Genomic DNA, 25,959 nt, shown 5'->3' with positions numbered 1-25,959 from the left:
GGTGTAAAGGGAGAATAACACTGGTCAACACTAAAAATTAATCAGCAAAGGTGATATGTCTGTTTTATGGAGTTTGGATTGCTTAGTTTTGCTCTATCACATAAAGTTTCTGAGATAGAAGTATTTTTGTTATTTTGTTATTTCTGCCTTTTCAATGCATGTTGTTTTTCCTATGTTATTCCCATTTCTTTGCTTGTCTTACTTAATTGTGAGTTCTCTTACAGGGACAACATGAGTAAAGGTTTTAGTAAGTTTTATGAGGAGTATTGACAGTGCAGTCAGCCAATGACTGCTTCTTGGGAAGTCACATGTTATGGGGAGGAGCTAACTGTTATGAGGCGGTAAGATCTGAGTCAGTCAGAAAATGATGGTGATGGCAGCAAGGACTGGTATGTGACAGCAGACAGGCCTCTACAGGGATCTGAGACCTGCCACAGGGAGATAGAAGGGAAGGCAGTGGATAGCCACCATTGTGAGACTGACAGGAGACAGGCCGGTACAGGGATCTGAGCCTTACCACAGGGAGATAGAAGAGATGCTAGTGGCTAGCCGCCATTGTGAGAGGATTTTCAATGCATTTGTGGGAGAGTAAAGGTACCTTCACACTAAACGATATCGCTAGCGATCCGTGACGTTGCAGCGTCCTGGATAGCGATATCGTTGTGTTTGACACGCAGCAGCGATCAGGATCCTGCTGTGATATCGCTGGTCATTGGTTAAAGTTCAGAACTTTATTTGGTCGTCAGATCGCCGTGTATCGTTGTGTTTGACAGCAAAAGCAACGATACCAGCGATGTTTTACAATGGTAACCAGGGTAAATATCGGGTTACTAAGCGCAGGGCCGCGCTTAGTAACCCGATGTTTACCCTGGTTACCAGTGTAAAATGTAAAAAAACAAACAGTACATACTCACCTTCGCGTCCCCCGGCGTCCGCTTCCTGCACTGACTGAGCGCCGGCCGTAAAGTGAAAGCACAGCACAGCGGTGACGTCACCGCTCTGCTGTTAGGGCCGGCACTCAGTCAGTGCAGGAAGCGGACGCCGGGGGACGCGAAGGTGAGTATGTACTGTTTGTTTTTTTACATTTTACACTGGTAACCAGGGTAAATATCGGGTTACTAAGCGCGGCCCTGCGCTTAGCACCCCGATGTTTACGCTGGTTACCCGGGGACCTCGGCATCGTTGGTCGCTGGAGAGCTGTCTGTGTGACAGCTCTCCAGCGACCAAACAGCGACGCTGCAGCGATCGGCATCGTTGTCTGTATCGCTGCAGCATCGCTAAGTGTGAAGGTACCTTAAGTCTTCTTAGAGGGAAGAAAGTGGCTCCGCCACTGAGGTGTAACTGAGTGAGGGTCTCCACAGAGAGAAACTGAAAGCAGCCAATATCACACCTAGAAACTACCTGTCTGCAAATGTTCATCTGTAAGGAACAGGCTGACCCGTTTACCTCACAACTGTATATAGTTATCTACCAGATTACCTTCAGTAAAATAATTTGTAAATACAAGCTGCCTCCGTCATCTCTGGGGAAAGATCTACATATGGTTGGTTGGCTCATTGCATTTCTATTTTTGAGTTTGTCACCACCATTGAACTGAACTTACTCTACTGTTCTGTTTGATCTGATTGAAAGGAGAAAAATGCCCCGACATTGCATCATCTGAACAGATTCTGCTATGTGTGTGGCTCTTTTACACCTAAAGGCCAAGTATGCTCAATCACTCATGATATTAATAAGATGGACCAGATGTACTTTAAGTGTCCACTTGGTGATCAAGACAAAAGCTGGGCCCCTCATGTGAAATGCTCAAGTTGTTCAAATGGTCTTTGTGACTGGATGAATATGATGAAAGTGGTTATGCCATTTGCTGTTCTCATGATTTTGAGAGAACCCTAAAATTATAGTGATGAGTGTTTTTTTTTTTTTTTTTTTTTTTTTTAAACTGAAGGGCTTTTCTTCAAAAAATAAATATAAGATGAATGACCCTGAACTAGAATCTGTGATTAGGTCAGTTCCACATGATGGCACCTTTCCAGTTCCTGTACCACCGTTGTCTGGATAGGATGAGAATGAAGTAGAATCTGAAGACTATGGAGCTGAAGCTACTGGTGAAAACATGGAGACCTCAAATCAAGATGAGAATGTACCTTATGGAGTAGCTGAGCAGCCAGAACGCTTTACTCAACATGAATGAAATTATCTCATGAGAGACCTTTCATTGTCAAAAGATAAAGCTGATCTTCTTGCATCTGTGTTGAAACTGAAGAATCTTCTTCATGATGATGTGAAAGTGTGTTATTTCTAAAACAGAAGTCACACTTTAACCCAATTTTTCACAGTTGATGGACCAATGGTGTACTGTAACAATGTGAATGGCCTCTTTTGAAGAACCGAATCCAGAGTATTTTGTTTCAGATTTAGGATTGTTTATTGATTCATCCCAGAGAAGTTTGAAAGCAGTGTTGCTTCACAATGGAAATGTGAACCCATCAATCCGTATTGGTCACTCATATCATCTAAAGGAAAGCTATTCAAATGTGGCAGTTGTTTTGGATGCTATACAATCTAGGTATAATCAATGGAATATGTGTGGATTAGTGTAAACTTCTTAGGAAACTCAAATTTTGCAGAATATGTTTAAGGCGTTGATGAACTGCTAAATGCATACCAGTGTCTTGGATGTTGCATGTCTGTCTCTGAAAATGCACTTTTTGCATTGATATATTGTTTTTTTTCTCTCAAAATGTTGGGGGTGTAAGTGATGAACAAGTTGAGCGGTTTCACCAGGACTATAAAGTAATGGAACACCTCTACCAGGGTTTTGTGAATGACTCAATGATGTCAGATTACTGTTGGATATTATATAGGGGCAATTCAGAAAAATATTGTCAATGGCAGTCTATTGTCATTTTTTTTGTGCTTATATTTTGTTTTCTATTTTGCATGTGCCTTTTTTTTGTTCAATCCAAACAGTTTTGTAAGGTGGAGCCTTTTTTTCGTATATATGTAGATGAGTTTTTTCTTAATGTCGGCAGTATCTTTCCTATATGTTGTAATAATGGTGCTGCTCCATGGAAACTAGATGTGCTACAGAAAAAGTAGATTCATTTTTTTGAATCAGGAGAAAAATATTATTGTGAAAAGTGCAAAGTCACCTGTGATGCTTACAAACAATATTTATTTGTAGACGTGTGTAATCATTTATTTGGGGAACGCTTAGTGCTGCTGATTGGATAAGAGACTTTGTAGAGAAGTGATCACTCAGGATTGGTGTCTGATTGGTGTGTGGCGTGGGGGAATTTATGGACAAAGATCTGTTTTATATTAGATTTTATTTTAGTTTATTCAATTTCTTGGCCAAAGTGTCTGCAGCACGTAAGTGATTTAACCCCTTAAAGACCGCCGATACGCCTTTTAACGGCGGCCGCTAAGGGTACTTAAACCACAGCGCCGTTAATTAACGGCGCTGTGGAAAAAGTGAATAGCGCCCCCCAGAGTCGGATTTTCTCTGGGGTCTCGGTTGCCGAGGGTAGCCGAGACCCCAGAGAACATGATTCGGGGGGTTTTTACTGACCCCCGAGTTGCGATCGCCGGTAATTAACCGTTTACCGGCGGTCGCAAAAAAAAAAAAAAAAAACGCGATTTGCCGTTTAATTTCTCTGTCCTCCGATGTGATCGCACATCGGAGGACAGAGAAATGTGGTCCCCGATGGCCCCCAATAGCCCCCCGATACTTACCTACCTCCCCCGGTGCTCCTCGTGGCTCCCGATGGGCGCCGCCATCTTTTTTCCGGGAAAAAATGGCGGGCGCACGCGCAGTGCGCCCGCCGTTCGGCACCCGGAAGATCTTTAGGGTCTCGGCTGCCGGGGGTAGCCGAGACCCCAAAGAACATGATCGGGGTCGGTTTGCACCGACCCCTGTTTTGCGATCGCCGGTAATTAACAGTTTACCGGCGACCGCAAAAAAAAAAAAAAAAAAAAAGCGATCTGTAATTCTCTGTCCTCTGATGTGATCGCACATCAGAGGACAGAGAAATAGGGGGATTCGGGGACCCTATGATACTCACCCGGTGTCCCTGGGTCCTCTTCTGTCTCCTCCTGCCGGCCGGCTTTTTCCTTATGGCGGACGCATGCGCAGTGCGCCCGCCATCTGCTGCCATCTGCCGGCCGGCAGGAGAGACGAGTTGGGGCTAAAATTAGGGTTAGAGTTAGGGTTAGGGTTAGAGTTAGGGTTAGAGCTAGGGTTAGAGCTAGGGTTAGGGTTGGGGCTAAATTTAGGGTTAGGGCTAGGGTTAGAGTTAGGGTTAGGGCTAAATTTAGGGTTAGGGCTAGGGTTAGGCTACTTTCACACTAGCGTTTTTTGGCTTCCGTCGCAATGCGTCGTTGGAGAAAAAACGCATCCTGCAAAAGTGCTTGCAGGATGCGTTTTTTCTCCATTGGCTTGCATTAGCGACGGATTGCCACACGTCGCATCCGTCGTGCGACGGATGCGTCGTGCTTTGGCGGACCGTCGGCACAAAAAAAGCTACATGTAACTTTTTAGTGCGACGTGTCCGCCATTTCCGACCGCGCATGCGCGGCCAGAACTCCGCCCCCGCCTCCCCACACCTAACAATGGGGCAGCGGATGCGTTGAAAAAACAGCATCCGCTGCACCCGTTGTGCGGCGCTTACAACGCTAGCGTCGGTACGTCGGCCCGACACACTGCGATGGGCCGAGTACGATGCTAGTGTGAAAGTAGCCTTAGGCTTCTTTCACACTTGCGTCGGTACGGGGCGGTCGCAATGCGTCGGCCCGACGTACCGACGCACGTTGTGAAAATTGTGCACAACGTGGGCAACGGATGCAGTTTTTCAACGCATCCGCTGCCCAGTCTATGTCCTGGGGAGGAGGGGGCAGAGTTACGGCCACGCATGCGCGGAAATGGCGGACGTGACGTACAAAAAAAAGGTTACATTGAACTCTTTTTGTGACGACGGGGCTAAAGTTATGGTTAGGGTTGGGGCTAAAGTTAGGGTTAGGGTTGGGGCTAAAGTTAGGGTTAGAGTTGGGATTAGGGTTAGGGGTGTGTTGGATTTAGGGTTTTGATTAGGGTTATGGTTAGGGTTGAGATTAGGGCTGTTTTGGCGTTAGGGTTGTGATTATCATTAGGGTTGTGATTAGGATTATGGATCGGGTTGAGATTAGGGTTAGGGGTGTGTTGGAGTTAGGGTTGGAGTTATAATTTGGGGGTTTCCACTGTTTAGGTACATCAGGGGATCTCCAAACACGACAGCCAATTTTGCGCTAAAAAAGTCAAATGGTGCTCCCTTCCTTCTGAGCTCTGCCGTGCGCCCAAACAGTGGTTTACCCCCACATATGGGGCATCAGCGCACTCGGGATAAATTGGACAACAACTTTTGTGGTCCAATTTCTCCTGTTACCCTTGTGAAAATAAAAACTTGGGGGCTAAAAATCTTTTTTGTGGGAAAAAAAAATATTTTTTTATTTTCGCTACTCTGCATTATAAACTTCTGTGAAGCACTTGAGCATTCAAAGTTCTCACCACATATCTAGATAAGTTCCTTAGGGGGTCTAGTTTCCAAAATTTGGTCACTTTTGGGGGGTTTCTACTGTTTAGGTACATCAGGGGCTCTGCAAACACAACATAACACCCACAGACAATTCTATAAAAGTCTGAATTCCAAAATGGCGCTCCTTCTCTTCCGAGCTCTGCCGTGTGCCAAAACAGTGGTTTACCCCCACATATGGGGTACCAGCATACTCAGGACAAATTGGACAACAACTTTTGGGGTCCAATTTCTCTTGTTACCCTTGTGAAAATAAAAATTTGGGGGCTAAAAAAATCTTTTTTGTGGGAAAAAAAAATATTTTTTATTTTCACTACTCTGCATTATAAACTTCTGTGAAGCACTTGGGCATTCAAAGTTCTCACCACATATCTAGATAAGTTCCTTGGGGGGTCTATTTTCCAAAATGGGGTCACTTGTTGGGGGTTTCTACTGTTTAGGTACATTAAGGGTCTGCAAACGCAACATAACGCCCGCAGACAATTCTATCAAAGTCTGCATTCCAAAATGGCGCTCCTTCCCTTCCGAGCTCTGCCGTGCGCCCAAACAGTGGTTTACCCCCACATATGGGGTACCAGCATACTCAGGACAAATTGGATAACAACTTTTGGGGTCCAATTTCTCTTGTTACCCTTGTGAAAATAAAAACTTGGGGGCTAAAAAATCTTTATTGTTAAAAAAAATATATTTTTTATTTTCACGACTCTGCATTATAAACTTCTGTGATGCACTTGGGCATTCAAAGTTCTCACTACACATCTAGATAAATTCCATGGGGGGTCTAGTTTCCAAAATGGGGTCACTTTGGGGGGGTTTCTACTGTTTAGGTACATCAGGGGCTCTCCAAACGCGACATGGTGTCCGATCTCAATTCCAGTCAATTTTGCATTGAAAAGTCAAATGGCGCTCCTTTGCTTCCGAGCTCAGCCATGCGCCCACACAGTGGTTTACCCCCACATATGGGGTGTCGGCGTACTCAAGACAAATTGTACAACAACTTCTGGGGTCCATTTTCTCCTGTTACCCTTGGTAAAATAAAAATTTGGAGGCAAAAAGATAATTTTTGTAGAAAAAATGCGATTTTTTTATTTTCACGGCTCTACGTTATAAACTTCTGTGAAGCACCTGGGGGTTTAAAGTGCTCACCACACATCTAGATAAGTTCCTTAAGGGGTCTAGTTTCCAAAATGGTGTCATTTGTGGGTGGTCTCCACTGTTTAGGCACATCAGCGGCTCTCCAAACGTGACATGGCGTCCGATCTCAATTCCAGCCAATTCTACATTGAAAAAGTAAAACGACACTCCTTCTCTTCCAAGCTCTGCGGTGCGCCAAAACAATGGTTTAACCCCACATATGGGGTATCGACGTACTCAGGAGAAATTGCACAACAACTTTTGTGGTCTAATTTCTCCTGTTACCCTTGTGAAAATAAAAATTTGGGGGCAAAAAGATCATTTTTGTAGAAAAAATGTGATTTTTTATTTTCACGACTCTACGTTATAAACTTCTGTGAAGCACTTGGGGGTTCAAAGTGCTCACCACACATCTAGATAAGTTCCTTAAGGGGTCTAGTTTCCAAAATGGTATCACTTGTGGGGGGTTTCCACTGTTTAGGCACATCAGGGGCTCTCCAAACGCGACATGGCATCCGATCTCAATTCCAGCCAATTCTGCATTGAAAAAGTCAAACGGTGCTCCTTCACTTCCAAGCTCTGCGGTGCGCCCAAACAGTGGTTTACCTCCACATATGGGGTATCGGCGTACTCGGGAAAAATTGCACAACAAAATTTGTGGTTAAATTTCTGTTTTTACACTTGTGAAAATAAAAAAAAATGGTTCTGAAGTAAAATGTTTGCAAAAAAAAGTTAAATGTTCATTTTTTTCTTCCACATTTTTTCAGTTCCTGTGAAGTACGTAAAGGGTTAATAAACTTCTTGAATGTGGTTTTGAGCAGCTTGAGGGGTGCAGTTTTTAGAATGGTGTCACACTTGGTTATTTTCTATCATATAGACCCCTCAAAATGACTTCAAAGGTGATATGGTCCCTAAAAAAACATGGTGTTGTAAAAATGAGAAATTGCTGGTCAACTTTTAACCCTTATAACTCCCAAACAAAAAAAAAATTGTTTCCAAAATTGTGCTGATGTAAAGTAGACATGTGGGAAATGTTATTTATGAACTATTTTTTGTGACATATCTCTCTGATTTAAGGGCATAAAAATACAAAGTTTGAAAATTGCAAAATTTTAAAAATTTTCGCCATATTTCCATTTTTTTCATAAATAATCGCAATTAATATCGAAGGAATGTTACCACTAACTTGAAGTACAATATGTCACGAAAAAACAATCTCAGAATCAGCGGGATCCGATAAAGCGTTCCAGAGTTATAACCTCTTAAAGTGACACTGGTCAGAATTGTAAAAATTGGCTCGGTCATTAAGTACCAAATTGGCTCTGTCACTAAGGGGTTAAGGTGATCACTCTTCTTGTCAATGTGATTGAAACTGGTTGCTTGAGCAACTGGTGGGCTGACAACAGTCTCTGGGTCTGACTTATATCCAAGCTTTCTAGATTGTGTCTGAAACCTGATCTGTTAGTGTGTAACAATAACATTAGTGTGTTTGGTGCCTTCACATGTGACATTTTTCCCATGTACTGGAGACATGCTGGTCCACCCATTCTAATCTATGGGGCTGTGCATATGTCTGTGTGAGTCCCATGGATGTGCCTATTTGTTGTGGGAGCACAGATGTCACTATGTCCCGCACATGTATGCTATAATATGTGTTATCCATGTGATGTTTAATGGAATAGAATGCTGAATAGAAATGACAGATGATTAGCTTTAACATGTGCCAAGATAGATATGGGATATATAGATCCCTGTGAGATATAGAATCTGTCAGGGATGTGGTCGTTTATGCTACTTTCCATTTTTTTGGGGGATTTTGCAGCTGTCTGTTGCCCCCTTATCCAGTGGTCAGTCATGGAGCTACACCGAGGATAAGTAATAGTCAGAAAGGCTGCCTTGCTGTGTCCTGGCTATGGGGCAGTGTGCAGTGAGGGCGGTATGTATATGTGTAGTTGGCGGCAGGAGATACATACAGAAACCTCCATCCCATCACTGCCAGGGTGTCTGAAATAGCCTTGACTCGTATGTAAAGCGGCTGCAATATCGTCACCCATATTCCCTCACCTCACTCACCCTGTATATGTATCACCTTATTTCTTTGATGCTAACACACATTTGTTTGTGACTATTTCCTGTTTGCCTTTTCCTTTGTAATTGCTAATTGTCCCCTCCTGTATGTAATGAGTCTTTCTGTTTCCCTCCTTTTCCTGTTGACACCTGGCCTAGTTGATGAGCACTTAGTTTAGTATAAATGTAGTGTGCTAGGTCTGTCTGAGCATGGTCTGTCTTATAAGTATGTAATTTAAGTATGCAGCAGAAATAATATTTAAGTATGCAGCAGAAATAATATTTAAGTATGCAGCAGAAATAATACCAGAAAAAGAACCAGAAGAGAACAAACCCCAACACTCGGTAAGTACATGGATACATTTCATACTCAACTTCCAGAACACTTTGGCCTCCATTAAGCCTCACTCTCTCTGCTGCCAACATATCTCCAAATCCTGAACCCACACAACTCATACAACATTATTTCCGCCTCCTATCACTCACAACCAAAAATAAACACCAGAAATCTCACCCACTTCAAATTTGGGTCCTTGACATCCACTCCCAAGCTTCCTCCATTTGGGTCACACTGAAAGGCCCACTCCATCTGCAAAAAAACACAATGTGATTCACAATCTCTTTACCTCTTGTCAATGTACCTTCCTGGCCCTCACCAAAACATGGCTCACATCCTCCAACACAACCTCCACTCCCCCTCTATCTGACCAGCACCTACTCACTTTCTCATCTCTTTCCTCCTCACCTGTCACCCATGTCCAGCAACATGCATACCCCCAAAAAAACCTTGCAAACCTAGACACCCACACACTCTCTGACTCTATCCTACCACTGGCATCCAGATCCCCAAAACAGACATTGCCACTAGTTTCAACAATGCCACTCTTGTATCAGCCATCAACTCAGTTACCCTTGTCATACATAGCAAAGTGCAACCAATCAATATACAACCATGGCACAATAACATCACTAAAAAGATTAATCAAGCATCCACAATTGCACAGCAACATTGCAAGAAAACACATTCATCAGATGATTCCACTGCATTCAAACAAGCAACACTCACTTTCAAATCAGCCCTCACCTCTGCTAAACAAGCCTATTTTACAACCCTTGTATCTTCCTTATCCCACAACCCAAAACAGTTATTCAACACTTAACTCCCTCCTCTGCCCACCACTGCACCCTCCAACTTCCTTAATCTCTGCCAAGGAAGTCTATCTAATTTTTGAATTCTGTGGCAAACAAAGCAAATCTTTGTTGTCCAACCACCACAACCCCTTTGCATACCAGACAAATGCTCTAAATCCATAACTTCCCTCTCCAAAATCACTGAAGGGGAGCTTGCTCATCTTCCCTCCAAATCACACCGCACTTCACCACTTGTGCGCTTTACCCCATCCCATCCCATCCCACCTCCTCCACAACCTCACCACTACAATAATCCCAGCCCTAACCCATCTCTTCAATCTATCGCTAAATTCTGATACCATCCCCTCTGCTTTCAAACATGCCACAATTACACCTATCCTCAAAAAGCCAACCCTTGACCCAAGTGTAATGTCCAGCTACCGCCCCATATCTTTGCTCCCATTTGCTTCCTAACTACTTGAGCAGCACATCCATACTGAACTTTCCTCTCATTCTCCTCCTTCTAGACCTGTCCTCTGCTTTCAACACAGTTGACCACTGCCTCCTACTACAGATCCTCTCCTCCTTTGGTCTCAAAGACCTCACCCTATCTTGGATCTTCTCATACTTTAACAACCACACATTAAGCATCTCCCACTCCCAATACTACCTCTTCATGTCGCCCCCTCTCTGTTGGAGTCCCTCAAGGCTCTGTCCTAGGACCTCTTCTCTTCCCAATCTATACCCTTGGCCTGGGACAACTCATAAAGTCCTATGGCTTCCAGTACCATCTATATGCTGATGACACTCAGATCTACCTCTCTTGCCAAATGTCACCTCTCTGCTCTCCAGAATCCCAGAGTGTCTATCAACCATATCCTCATTCTTCTCCTCTCGCTTCCTCAAGCTCAATGTGGACAAATCTGAACTCATTATCTTTTCTCCATCTCGCATACCTTCCCTACCTGATCTATCTATCACAATAAATGAAATCACACTTTCCCCTGTCCCCAAAATCCGCTGCCATACAGTAACCCTTGACTCTGCCCTGTCCTTCATACCACACATCCAAGCTCTCGCCACCTCCTGTCGCCTCCAGCTCAAAAAAATTTCAAAAAGCTTACAACCTGGAATGACCACACGGTCACATCAACACCATCAGAGTTACTGTAACCCCCAACCTGTCTCCTTCCCCACCATCCTGTAGAATGTAAGCCCGCAATGGCAGGGTCCTCTTCCCTCTGTATCAGACTGTCATTGTTAGTTTGTACAATATTTGTATTTTGATGGAACCCCGTCTCATGTACAGCACCATGGAATTAATGGTGCTAGATAAATAAATACATAATAATAATATAATTAGTGTTGTGTGTCTAGTTTACTGTACTTCAATTACACTAAGAAATAATAATAAAATAAAAAAAGGCTGTGGGGTTCCCACTATTTCTGATAACCAGCCCAGGTAAAGCAGACAGTTGTGGACCCTTCACAACCTAAAAATACAAGCCTGCAGTTGCCAAAGAACTGACACATCACATTACATACTCTAAAAAAAAAGTTTATTGCAATAAAGACTCAAAAACAGCATTCCCTAGCTCACAAATTTCTTGAAAGAAAAAAAAACAAAACCTAGGCACGTCCACCATAGTCCTGGGAATCTGACATAGTCCAGAAATGAATACCTGAAAAACATAAAAAGAAACAAACACAAGAGACTGTCCCTCATTCACAAATCCATCATAGTACAGCATTTCCCAGAATCCAGTGACTGTGAATAACATTCAATCTCCTGCTGGTCACAGTCTCCAGGTACTGACAAGGTCTCCCTGGACACAATGAGCCAGCAATGCCTAATGAGGGGGGAAGAGGATGACTAATTATATGCAGGTAAAAATGATCAATATTACAGATTTGTTGGTTCCCAAAAAATTCCTGGGGCTTAACCCCTCTCTGACCTTAGACGTACTATCCCGTCGAGGTGACCTGGGCCTATCTGACCCTCGACGGGATAGTACGTCATAGCGATCTGACTATCGCAGCTGACACCCGGCACTATGTGCCAGGAGCGGTCACGGACCGCCCCCGGCACATTAACCCCCGGCACACTGCGATCAAACATGATCGCAGTGTTCCGGCGGTATAGGGAAGCATCGCGCAGGGAGGGGGCTCCCTGCGTGCTTCCCTGAGACCCTCGGAGCAACGGGATGTGATCGCGTTGCTCCAAGCGTCTCTTACCTCCTATCCCTGCAGGCCCCGGATCCAAAATGGCCGCGGGGCTGCATCCAGGTCCTGCAGGGACTACTTCCGGGTCCAGAGCAGGCGCTGGTAAGCCTGCAGCGCTGTAAGTCAGATCGCTGATCTGAAAGTGCTGTGCAAACTGTCAGATCAGCAATCTGTGATGTCCCCCCCGGGACAAAGTAAAAAAAAAAAAAAAAAATTCCACATGTGTAAACAAAAAAAAATAAAATTCCTAAATAAAGAAGAAAAATTTTTTTATTCCATAAATACATTTCTTTAAATAAAAAAACACGCAGCGTCCAGATGTTCCAGCATAGTGGAGGGGATTTGTTGAAATCCCGTGTCCACTATGCGTGGAAACCCGCACGCGGCGGCCCTGCGACTCCGGACATGCTGCGCGTCTTTTCAGATCGCAGCATGTCCGTACACCTTGCGGGGACGCAGCGTCCCCGCAAGGCATATCACAGGGCCCTATGGCGAGGGGTGCGATGATCCCGGATGTGTACTGTACACATCCGGCACCATCGCGTCCCAGAAAGGGGGCAGGGCTTAGCGCCGAGCGGCGATACCGCCGGCCATCCTGAGCGTGGACACGCAGCCTAAAACTGTCCCACTAGTTAACCCTTTCAGTGAACACCGTAAGAAAAAAAAAGAGGCAAAAAACAACGCTTTATTATCATACCGCCGAACAAAAAGTGGAATAACACGCAATCAAAAAGATGGATATAAATAACCATGGTACCGCTGAAAACATCATCTTGTCCCGCAAAAAAACGAGCCGTCATACAGCATCATAAGCAAAAAAATAAAAAAGTTATAGTCCTCAGAATAAAGCGATGCCAAAATAATTATTTTTTCTATAAAATAGTTTTCAGCGTATAAAAGCGCCAAAACATAAAAAAATGATATAAATGAGATATCGCTGTAATCGTACTGACCCGAAGAATAAAACTGCTTTATCAAGTTTACCAAACGTGGAACGGTATAAACGCCTGCCCCAAAAGAAATTCATGAATAGCTGGTTTTTGGTCATTCTGCCTTACAAAAATCGGAATAAAAAGCGATCAAAAACTGTCACGTGTCCGAAAATGTTACCAATAAAAACGTCAACTCGTCCCGCAAAAAACAAGACCTCACATGACTCTGTGGACCAAAATATGGAAAAATTATAGGTCTCAAAATGTGGAGACGCAAAAACGTTTTTGCTATACGTTTTTGTGAGGGGTTTCTACTGTTTGGGTACATCAGGGGCTCTGCAAATGCAACGTGATGCCTGCAGACCAATCCATCTAAGTCTGCATTCCAAATGGCGCTGCTTCCCTTCCGAGCTCTGCCATGCGCCCATACAGTGGTTCCCACCCACATATGGGGTATCAGCGTACTCAGGACAAATTGGGCAACAATGTTTGGGGTCCAATTTATCCTGTTACCCTTGTGAAAATACAAAACTGGGGGCTAAAAAAATAATTTTTGTGAAAAAAAATATATATATTTTCACGGCTCTGAGTTATAAACTGTAGTGAAACACTTTGGGTTCAAAGTTCTCACAACACATCTAGATAAGTTCCTTGGGAGGTCTAGTTTCCAATATGGGGTCACTTGTGGGGGGGTTGTACTGTTTGGGTACATCAGGGGCTCTGCAAATGCAACGTGACGCCTGCAGACCAATCCATCTAAGTCTGCATTCCAAATGGCGCTCCTTCCCTTCCGAGCTCTGCCATGCGCCCAAACAGTGGTTTCCCCCCACATACGGGGTATCAGCGTACTCAGGACAAATTGGACAACAACGTTTGGGGTCCAATTTCTCCTGTTACCCTTGTGAAAATACAAAACTGGGGGCTAAAAAAATCATTTTTGTGAAAAAAAATATATATATATTTTCACGGCTTTGCGTTATAAACTGTAGTGAAACACTTGGGGGTTCAAAGCTCTCAAAACACATCTAGATAAGTTCCTTAGGGGGTCTACTTTCTAAAATGGTGTCACTTGTGGGGGTTTTTAATGTTTAGGCACATCAGGGGCTCTCCAAAAGCGACATGGTGTCCCATCTCAATTCCAGTAAATTTTGCATTGAAAAGTCAAACGGCGCTCCTTCCCTTCCGAGCTCTGCCATGCGCCCAAACAGTGGTTCCCCCCCACATATGGGGTATCAGCGTACTCAGGACAATTTGCACAACAACTTTTGGGGTCCAATTTCTTCTCTTACCCTTGGGAAAATAAAAAATTGGGGGCGAAAAGATAATTTTTGTAAAAAATATGATTTTTTATTTTTACAGCTCTGCATTATAAACTTCTGTGAAGCACTTGTTGGGTCAAAGTGCTCACCACACATCTAGATAAGTTCCTTAAGGGGTCTACTTTCTAAAATGGTGTCACTTGTGGGGAGTTTCAATGTTTAGGCACATCAGGGGCTCTCCAAACGCAACATGGCGTCCCATCTTAATTCCAGTCAATTTTGCATTGAAAAGTAAAATGGTGCTCCTTCCCTTCCGAGCTCTGCTATGCGCCCAAACAGTGGTTTACCCCGACATATGGGGTATCAGCGTACTCAGGACAAATTGTACAACAACTTTTGGGGTCCATTTTCTCCTGTTACCCTTGGTAAAATAAAACAAATTGGAGCTGTAATAAATTTTGTGTGAAAAAAGTTAAATGTTCATTTTTATTTAAACATTCTAAAAATTCCTGTGAAACACCTGAAGGGTTAATAAACTTCTTGAATGTGGTTTTGAGCACCTTGAGGGGTGCAGTTTTTAGAATGGTGTCACACTTGGGTATTTTCTATCATATAGACCCCTCAAAATGACTTCAAATGAGATGTGGTCCCTAAAAAAAAAAATGGTGTTGTAAAAATGAGAAATTTCTGGTCAACTTTTAACCCTTATAACTCCCTAACAAAAAAAAAATGTTGGTTCCAAAATTGTGCTGATGTAAAGTAGACATGTGGGAAATGTTACTTATTAAGTATTTTGCTTGACATATCTCTGTGATTTAAGGGCATAAAAATTCAAAGTTGGAAAATTGCGAAATTTTCACCAAATTTCCGTTTTTTTTTCACAAATAAACGCGTTATATCGAAGAAATTTTACCACTATCATGTAGTACAATATGTCACGAGAAAACAATGTCAGAATCGCTAAGATCTGTTGAAGCGTTCCAGAGTTATAACCTCATAAAGGGACAGTGGTCAGAATTGTAAAAATTGGCCCGGTCATTAACGTGCAAACCACCCTTGGGGGTAAAGGGGTTAAAACCACAGAAGCAACAGTATTATTAGAGATAACCCATAGTGACGTACCTGGAGTGGGCTGGAGACAGTCAGTACATAGGGGCAGTGAACGTTATCTGGGGTCTTCCTGCAGACTGTCACCTACTGTCTAATGTGGTTGTCTGTATGCTGCCATCGGTGCTTACAGTTTTTCTTCACAAAATCCCATAACAATGGCACATTACTGACATCGCCACATCTATACTAGTACAATAAAACTTTATTCCTGTATTCACGCTGAGAAAGAAACATTACTCCAGCGCTGCCATGTTCATTCATCTAGCCTCACATAACATTACATAAAACGTGATCAAAGAGTATTCTGTATTCCAAAATGGGCCCAATAAAAACTCCAGCTTATGGAAACAACCAGCCATCTGTGGAAAAATACAAAATATTATGGGTATTTGAAAATGGTGGGATTTTTTATTTTTAGCACAATTAGTAATACTTAAAAGAAACTAATTATATGTAATATTGTCATTATCATAATGACCCACGCAAAAAAATTAAAATGGTGTTTAAAGGTAAGGTACCGCGTTTGTAGATCATTCATTAATCAATGTAATGTAGCATAACATGCTGTTATAACCAAGAATTGAATGCATGTAAAACAGATTTTGTGTGTTATACCAGTAGAAAGAAGGAACTGGGGGCTTACATCTTGGTTTCACAGCAGTAGCACGACACTAGCAGTGACATTTTACGGCACCCCATGGACATAGGAGATAATAGACCGCCGCGGACCCTATCTATAACATCGCAGCCACATTAGCAGTGAGCTGGGCACGCCTCTGTGGGCTGCACAACTCACTGCTGTAGGTGTGACTGGCCGCCATTTTACTATAGCCCAGTGCTCTCTGCCGAGCTCCACTTGCTCTCTATCGCTGCAGGACAGAAGCGCTGACTGTGACTGGAGCCAGGAGAGTGGGGAGTGCGGGTGATTTACCTCCCTGCTCCTCTGTACTCCAGGCATTGTGCGTTCTGGGCAGACATCCTCTGCTCTCACATGCTGCCCTCCCTGGGTGCTTCTCCAGTTCTCCTGCTCTGTCTCCGCCTCCTCACACACAGTCCCGGAGATCTCCGGTAAGCTGCACTCTCCCCCTGTGTCGCTCTCCCTGCATTCTCTCCCCCTGTGTCGCTCTCCCTCCTCCCTGCATTCTCTCCCCCTGTGTCGCTCTCCCTCTCGGCGTGGGGGGGGTCTCTATGCGTGTGTGCAAGCATCGTCCGATGGGACTACAAGTGCCTGCTACACTGACAGTGATTGACACATTAGCCAATGATGGGACAGTAGTAGTCCCATCATCCGGCTAATGTGTTGAATGAAAAAAAAAAAAATACTCCATACATACATGCTACATACATACATGCTACATACATACATGCTACATACATACATACATGCTACATACATACATACATGCTACATACATACATGCTACATACATACATGCTACATACTGTACATACATACATGCTACATATATACATGCTACATACATGCATGCTACATACATACATACATACATGCTACATACATACATACATGCTACATACATACATACATGCTACATTCATACATACATGCTACATACATACATACATGCTACATACATACATGCTACATACATACATGCTACATACATACATGCTACATACATACATGCTACATACATACATACATGCTACATTCATACATACATGCTACATACATACATACATACATGCTACATTCATACATACATGCTACATACATACATACATGCTACATACATACATGCTACATACATACATGCTACATACATACATGCTACATACATACATACATACATGCTACATTCATACATACATGCTACATTCGTACATACATACATGCTACATACGTACATGCTACATACATACGTACATGCTACATACATACGTACATGCTACATACATACATGCTACATACATACATGCTACATACATACTCCATACGTTACATTCATACATTACATTAAACATAGATTACAGACTCACCATTACTTGTCATTTTGGTCCCCGAAGCCAGTGTCATCTGTAAAAAATATGAAAAAAACAACCAACCAATATACTCCCTGTCTGCAGAAATCCACGAGTGTCCCACGACGATCTCCCATGGAGAGCAGCAGCATCAGATAATGCGACTGCTCTCCAGGGGCTCCAGGAACACAATGACGGCAGGAAGGTATCCTTCCACCACTGTATTCCTCCGCCGCTGTAAAAAAAAGTCCCTAGTCTCACTTTATGCCATTGCTGTATGATAAATTTTCCCAGGCAGCAATTGGCATAAAGTGACACTTTGTCCTAAGGTAACCTCTCAGTGATGCACTGCAAGAGCCATTGTCTCCTGTCAGTGTGTCACTGAGGGTCCTATAGAGCAGTGACATCACCCGATGTCACTGTTCTATAGGGGAGATCGTCGTGGGACACTCGTTATTAATTGGACTACGGCGGACAGGTAGTATGCGGTTTATTATTTTACGTTTTTTGCAGGCGCTGAAGTATGGTAAGTATGGTGAAATGAAGAATATTAAAATACTTTTTCCTAATGTGTGCGTGTTTTATTAACCCTTTCTTACTATTGGATTAATAACGGACAGGCGTCTTATTGACGCCTCTCCGTTATTAACCCGGCTTAATGTCACCTTACAATAGCAAGGTGACATTAACCCCTTATTACCCCATATCCCACCGCTACACGGGAGTGGGAAGAGAGGGGCTAAGTGCCGGAATTGGCGCATCTTACAGATGCGCCATTTCCGGGGCGGCTGCGGACTTGTATCTGTAGCCGGGGGGGGGGCAATATCCATGGCCCCTCTCTAGGCTATGAATTTCAGCCCGCAGCTGTCTGCGTAGCCTTTCTGGCTATAAAATATAGGGGGACCCCGCGTAATTTTTTTTTTTGCGGTCCCCCTATTTTAATAGCCAGTAAAGGCTACGCAGACAGCTGCGGGCTGATATTCATAGCAGGCTACAGATATTGGCCCCCGGCCGTCGGCTTTCCCCCTCTGGCACAGAAAATTGCGCGGGAGCCCACGCCGTTTTTTTTTTTTTTTAATTCAACGCTCATAAAGGCCTCTTTCACACTTGCGTCGGTACGGGTCCGTCGCTATGCGTCGTGCCGACGTACCGACGCATGTTGTGAAATTTGTGCCCGACGTGGGCAGCGGATGCAGTTTTTCAACACATCCGCTGCCCATTCTGAAGTCTGGAAGGAGGGGGCGGAGTTTTGGCAGCGCATGCTGTTTTTTTTCCGCCAGATCTGTTTTTTTCCGCCAGATCCATTTTTTTTCACAGGATCCATTTTTTCACGCCGGATCCGGGTTTTTTTTTCGCCGGATCCGTTTTTTTACACCGGATCTGTTTTTTTCTGCCAGATCCGTTTTTTCCACCGGATCCGTTTTTTTCCCGCCGGATCCGTTTTTTCCCGCTTGATCCGTTTTTTTCCACCGGATCCGTTTTTTTCCAGCCGGATCCGTTTTTTTCCAGCCGGATCCGTTTTTTCCAGCCGGATCCGTTTTTCCCCCGTCGGATCCGTTTTTCGTCGCCGGATCCGTTTTTTTTTCGTCAGATCCGTTTTTTTCCGCCGGATCCGGTTTTTTATCTGATGCTGCTGCTCTCCACGGGAGATCGGCGTGGGACACTCGTGGATTTCTGCGGACAGGTAGTATATTGGTTGTTTGTTTTTTTCATATTTTTTACAGATGACACTGGCTTCGGGGAACAAAGTGACAAGTAACGGTGAGTATATACTCTATGTTATATGTACTGTATGTCTATATGTATGTCATGTATGTAATGTATGAATGTACTGTATGAATGTAGTATGTATGTATGTAGTATGTATGTAGCATGTATGTAGCATGTATGGAGTATGTATGGAGTATTTTTTTTTTTTATATTCAACGGATGATGGGACTACTACTGTCCCATCATTGGCTAATGTGTCAATCACTGTCAGTGTAGCAGGCATCGTCCGATGGGACTTGTAGTCCCATCGGACGATGCCTGCACAGACACAAAGACCCCCGGCAGGCCGTACAGACCCCCCGGAGAGGCTGTACAGACCCCCCGGCAGGCCGTACAGACCACCCACGGTCCCGCACAGACCCCGGACAGGCCGCACAGACAGCCACGACCAATCAACGACCGGCACAGTCTGGCGGAAAAATGGCCGCTCCTTCCTCCCCGCAGTCAGTGCCCGCTTCATACTCCCCTCCAGTCAGCGCTCACACAGGGTTAATGCCGGCGGTAACAGACCGCGTTATGCCGTGTTTAACGCACTCCGTAACCGCTGCTATTAACCCTGTGTGTCCCCAACTTTTTACTATTGATGCTGCCTATGCGACATCAATAGTAAAAAAAAATGTAATGTTAAAAATAATTTAAAAAAAACTGCTATGCTTACCCTCCGTCGTCGCGTCCTCTCCTCAGCAGTGCAAGCGGCAGGCTCCAGTGCCAAGGATGGTATGCGAGAAGGACCTTCCATGACGTCACGGTCATGTGACCGCGACGTCATCACAGGTCCTGCGCGCATCCAACCCTGGGACAGGAAGCTGCCGGGTGCAACGCACACAGGCGACAGGACTACAACGGCTCCCTCGGAAGGTGAGTATATGTTTTGTTTTTTTTTTAACCTGTTACATACGTGTCTGGACAATATACTATGTGGCTGGGCAATATACTACGTGGGCTGTGCAATATACTACGTGGCTGGGCAATATACTACGTGGACATGCATATTCTAGAATACCCGATGCGTTAGAATCGGGCCACCATCTAGTACCATATATGTATATATGCCATGGATGAGGCCACAGTAAAGTGTATCTTTATTTGGGACAAAAGGTAACTCACAGGTCATTGCAGATGATGATGATGAACATACAATTTGTCATTCCTCCTACACAGTCACATACCAGGGAGGAAGCCACTCAAGCCAGTGTAATATTGCCCCTTTCTTTGTATGCATTTATTTACAGTCCACAGACTCCACATCTTCCTCTCTGCTATCTGCTCCTCCCACATGAGTCACAGTCACACTTCACTGGCTGAATCTGAGAAGCTGCCAGGCCCAGACAAGAAAGGAAAAAAAAAAAAAGACTCGGCTCACTCACGCTGCAGAGCCGACTCCTTTCATTCACAGCAGGGAGCCGGCTCTTTGTGTTGGCTCGTTCACGAACGACACATCACTAACACACACACCACTTCACCCTTCCTCCAGTCCACCATGCTGCTGAGCCCACTGTGTTCTGCTCCTCTGTAAACAAGCTGAGCTTCTGATGCAGTAACTGCTGGTGATAGCAGATCACAGGGCAGTCACACACAAAATGGCGCTGCCCTGTGATGCTGCTCTTCATTCTGCCCCAGGGATATTAGACCACCCTAAAGGGGAGGGAAATGGTGATGTCAGCAGTTACTGCCCAGATTTTCCAGCTAACAGTAAAGCTGGTAAGTCTTACTATAGCTGCTTGAGGTCTAAAACGGAAAATGCTCCCCCTAGTGGTCAATATATATATTTGTAAGAAAATATATAATATTTCTCCTACGCCTCATTGGGGGACACAGACCGTGGGTGTTATGCTGCTTGCCACTAGGAGGACACTAAGTGATACAAAGAAAGATAGCTCCTCCTCTGCAGTATACACCCTCCTGCTGGCCCTCAGCTAACCAGTTCTTGCTTAGTGTCTGTAGGAGGCACTTGGGTCTGTTTTCAGACCCCAACTTTCTTATTTTAATTTTAATTTTAATTTTTTATTCAACGGAGTGAAGGGGGCGACGGATCCTTTTTTATGGGACCCGCTCTCCCCCGAACCAGCAACAGGCGAGCACGGCGAGTATACCTCCCCGTCCCTCTCCTGCGACGCGGGAGCACGCCAAATTTTACTCGGGCAACGGGTTTCCATCTTTGGTCCCGATTTCCCTTCCCCCTGCAAGACGGCGAGCACATAGAGCCTGCTCTAATGTTCCTCTCCGGTGGCCCGACATACAAGGCCCACATCACATGGCGTTGCATACTTGCGGCAGAGCCCAAAGGGATTGCAGAAGAGGATGAGGATGGAGCGCGCAGGGACAGGGGGACCTGCATTACCGGACTGTGAGTACATCAGGAGTTCCCCTCCTGCGCTCCGGATCGCTTTGCGGCCGCGCCACCTCACACCGCCGGGCAGGCCGGAAATTTAGTCCCCGGTTTTTCAGCCGGAGTAGGCCGCAGTGGCCTCTATGGGGCAGGCGCCGGCGGTACTTGCGGCAGAGCCCCTGGAGAGAGGCGCCGGCGGTCGGGAAACTGCGGCGGTTAGCGTCGCTCCGTTGCGGCCGCCGCGCATCGCCAGGCAGACCGAAAATTTAGTCCCCGGCTTCTCAGCTGGAGTAGGCCGCAGTGGGCAGATCCTCCCACGGCCGTAACCCCGCCCCCTATATCGGCGCTTCTCGTCTGGGACGAGAGGCGCCCTGCAGATCTCGGGGGCCATTCTTCCTCACGCTGACTGCGTGGAAGATGCGGTCCTGGGGGTGCCACTGACCGGTACGCCAGCGGCAATCATTCGGCGTGCGGCCCGCCGACGCGCTCCACCGGCAGGCTCCATAAATTTAGTTCCCGGCTTTTTCAGCCGGACTAGGCCGCAGTTGAAATCCCCTTCAGGGGCGAAGGTGCCTTCATGGTCCCGATGGGCTGAACTTTGTGGATGTACAGAAGCCCCCCTCCATGGTCCGGGCAGCCTCCACTATCCCACCACTGTGAAAGCGGATGGCACAAGGAGGCGGACGGTTCCTCTCCACCTCCCTAACAAAGGGATGATGGATTGAGGTTTATCTCTTTATCCCTGCACCGTCCACGCTGCAATACCCGACATCCGCGGCGGCTCCATGCCGGGACGCGCACCGTTGGTAAGTGGATCCTGCCAGCAATGGGCTTCTGCAGCGGGATATTGACAGGCGGTCTCAGACTTCCCTGTGGCCACCTCCCTGAGGTAACGCTCCAGCCGGCTAACAAATTTAGCTCCCGGCTTCGGCCGATGTGTAGTCCGCATCCCAGAAGCGCACTGTGTCGCCTCAAGGCGGCTTAGCCTTTTTTTTTTTTTTTTTTTCCTGGCGCTTAGCGCCTGACGCGGAAGCGCTCAATTTTCTCGAGCAACGGGTGACCACCCCTAACTTCTACGCTGACGCCGGCTGCAGAAATTTACGCCCCGGCTGGGGCCTATTCATGGGAGTTTCGAGGCTCCGCCCACGTCATGCCTGTAGCTCCGCCCCCTGAATTGGCGCTTCTCGCTCGCTGCGAGATTTTACCTAAACCCGCATGACCAGTATTCCTGGTCTTCAAGGCACGTGACCAGTATTCCCTGGTCTTAAAGGCACGTGACCAGTAGTCCCTGGTCTAAAGGCACGTGACCAGTATTTCCTGGTCTTAAAGGCACGTGACCAGTATTCCCTGGTCTTAAGGGTACGTGACCAGTATCCCCTGGTCTTAAAGGCGCGTGAACAGTATTCCCTGGTCTTAAGGGCGCGTGACCAGAATTCTCGGGTTTTAAAGACACGGGACCAGTAAGTATCCCCGGGTCTTAAACGCACACGTCCAGCATTCCCTGGTCTCAAAGGCACACGTCCAGTATTCCCTGGTCTTAAAGGCACACGACCAGTATTCCCTGGTCTTAAAGGCGCACGACCAGTATTCCCTGGTCTTAAAGGCACACGACCAGCATTCTCTGGTCTTAAAGCCACACGACCAGTAATTCCTGGTCTTAAAGGCACACGACCAGTATTCCCTGGTCTTAAAGGCACACGACCAGTTTTCCCTGGTCTTAAAGGCACACGACCAGTATTCCCTGGTCTTGAGGGCACCATGACCAATCTGGTCATAAATGAGGAGCCCTCTGCCACTGATCCCAGTTTATCCCAGTGTAACTAGTTCCCTCAGCCTAAACTCCCTCGTAGAGCTTTTGCCATCCAGTCCGGATATGCGATTCACTGGACAGAAGCCTCTACGTGGGACGCTATACCTGGTCTGATTTTTAATGGGCGACAGGCACTTTAAAGGGCGCCGGTCTCCCCACACCATCAACAGACGGGCACTCGAAGGTCCAGACCTAACGCCAGACAACCTGTCCTGTCCACCCGGAGACCTGCACTCTGTGGATGTACAGAGGCATCCTTTTTTCGGGCGTCTGAGCACCCCCCTCTGCATCAACACTTTTTAACAGAAGATGCAAGTAGGCGTATTTCCCTCTCCACTCCCTTGTTAAGAGGATGGTGGATCGAGGCTCCTAATTTTTAACTCTGCAATGACCTGCTGGAAGCAGCGGCGCATTCTGCCACTCGGCAGATTAACCGGGTACAATCTCCTGTGGTTTACCTACCAGTATTCCTGCCTGATATGTCCTCAATTAAAAATGCCACGATCTGTCAAATAGCACATCTGGTTTGTTCCGTTTGGCAGCTACGGGTCCAGCCCTTTAACCTCCCTATCCGCCGCATGGATTGCTAGAGCAACGGTCTCCTGCTTGGAGTCCTTAACTACTTTGATTCACACCAGTATCCCTTTCCTGAAGACAGTTCAGCAGGTCAATCATATTTTTGAGCGGGAGATTAACGAAGAATCGTACGTTTCCGCAGCCCCGACCAACAGTGAAAGGATTGTCCTGGACAGTCTAGATCTAAGGGATCTTGGTTACTAAAATGGGGAACGATAAGTAGGACCGATCCCGGACCTCAAACTTCTAACAATCTTTTCACAAGGTTCTTCTTCTTCGTCGAATGGAGTCTCATCCGCTCAGCCATTACCTCAACAAAAAAGGTGCAGTTTCTGGCATCCATCTACATTCGGGATGCCTAACCTCTTCAAAAATTCCTTTGCTTTTCCATTCGTGAACAGCATTTAAGTCACGACCTTGTTCTTCGGCCTTGCTACCGCATCCAGGGTGTTCGCAAGGGTCATGGCGGCTGTCATCTTGCACCTAAAGGCGTGGTCGTCCTACTTGACCGACTGTTTACCCACCCTTGCAGGACTACGCTAAGTCGTCTATATCACTTGCGATACCCTCTCACCTGGGCTGGTGGCTAGACTTAGACAACTCCTCATTTCCAGCCCAGCAGATATCCTTTTTGAGGATGATCCAGTATTCTTCCAGAAGGGTGGTAAATCTCCCTCCAGACAAGGTCATGGTTTTTTCAACAGGGAGCTCGCGCTCTTGCTCACTCATCCCCTCATTTCATTCGATTTGCTGGGAGGGTTCCAAAAAAAAAAAAAAAAAAACGGAGACGACAATGGAAGCAGTTTCCTTTGCTCCGTTAGTTTTCAGCAAGTCAAGCAGCCTTTCAGACGATAGTCTCTGAGCTCCTTTTTCATCCGGAGTTTTTTTTTTTTTCTCCCGGTTCCATGGTTACTAGTACCGTATATACTCGAGTATAAGCCGAGATTTTCAGCCCAAATTTTTGGGCTGAAAGTGCCCCCTCGGCTTATACCCGAGTCATGATCGGTGGTGGGGTCGGCGGGTGAGCACTGTCATATACTTACCTGCTTCCGGGGCTCCTGTCGCTCCCCCTGCCCATCCCACTGTCTCCGGGTGCCGCAGCCTCTTCCCCTGAGCGGTCACGTGGGACCGCTCATTAGAGAAATGAATAGGCTGCTCCACCTCCCATAGGGGCGGAGCCGCATAATTCATTTCTCTAATGAAGCGGTGCCGGTGACCGCTGACAGAGAAAGAGGCTGCGGCACCGAAGACAGGCAGGGGGAAGGAGCGGGACGCCGGGAGCAGGTAAGTATGACATATTCACCTGTCCTCGTTCCACACGCCGGGCGCTGTCTCCATCTTCCCGGCGTCTCTCTGCACTGACTGCAGGCAGAGGGCGCGATGACGCATATAGTGTGCGCGCCGCCCTCTGCCTGATCAGTCAGTGCAGAGAGACGCCGGGAAGATGGCGCCGAGGAGCTGCAAGCAAGAGAGGTGAGCATGTGTGTTTTTTTTTTTTTTTATTGCAGCGGCAGCAGCACATATTTATGTGGAGCATCTATGGGGCAATGGTGCAGAGCACTATATGGCACAGCTATGGGGCAATGGTGCAGAGCACTATATGGCACAGCTATGGGGCAATGGTGCAGAGCACTATATATGGCAGAGCTATGGGGCAACGGTGCAGAGCACTATATGGCACAGCTATGGGGCAACGGTGCAGAGCACTATATGGCACAGCTATGGGGCAACGGAGCAGAGCACTATATGGCACAGCTATGGGGCAACGGAGCAGAGCACTATATGGCACAGCTATGAGGCCACGGTGCAGAGCACTATATGGCACAGCTATGGGGCAACGGTGCAGAGCACTATATGGCACAGCTATGAGGCAACGGTGCAGAGCACTATATGGCACAGCTATGGGGCAATGGTGCAGAGCACTATATGGCACAGCTATGGGGCAATAACGGTGCAGAGCACTATATATGGCAGAGCTATGGGGCAACGGTGCAGAGCACTATATGGCACAGCTATGGGGCAACGGTGCAGAGCACTATATGGCACAGCTATGGGGCAACGGAGC

At 46.0% G+C, this 25,959-nt stretch overlaps 1 protein-coding gene across 6 annotated transcripts in view; it reads left to right on the top strand.

Moving 5' to 3' along the window:
* BANP (BTG3 associated nuclear protein) overlaps positions 1-25,959 on the top strand; it is a 359,699-nt gene that overhangs the window by 206,770 nt on the left and 126,970 nt on the right. Inside the window, exon 12 of one of the 6 annotated variants that reach the window (XM_077288818.1) lies at positions 1,949-3,782. The exons of the other annotated variants lie outside the window; for them this stretch is intronic. Coding sequence (XP_077144933.1) covers positions 1,949-2,062 — 114 coding nt within the window. The 3' untranslated portion in view covers positions 2,063-3,782. Of the gene's footprint in view, positions 1-1,948; positions 3,783-25,959 lie in introns of those variants that run through there. 6 annotated transcript variants of the gene reach the window in all.

This window comes from Ranitomeya variabilis, chromosome 2 (assembly GCF_051348905.1).
Source record: "Ranitomeya variabilis isolate aRanVar5 chromosome 2, aRanVar5.hap1, whole genome shotgun sequence".
In the NCBI taxonomy this organism is placed as follows: Eukaryota; Metazoa; Chordata; class Amphibia; order Anura; family Dendrobatidae; genus Ranitomeya; species Ranitomeya variabilis.
This window is presented reverse-complemented; position numbering and strand designations above follow the sequence as displayed.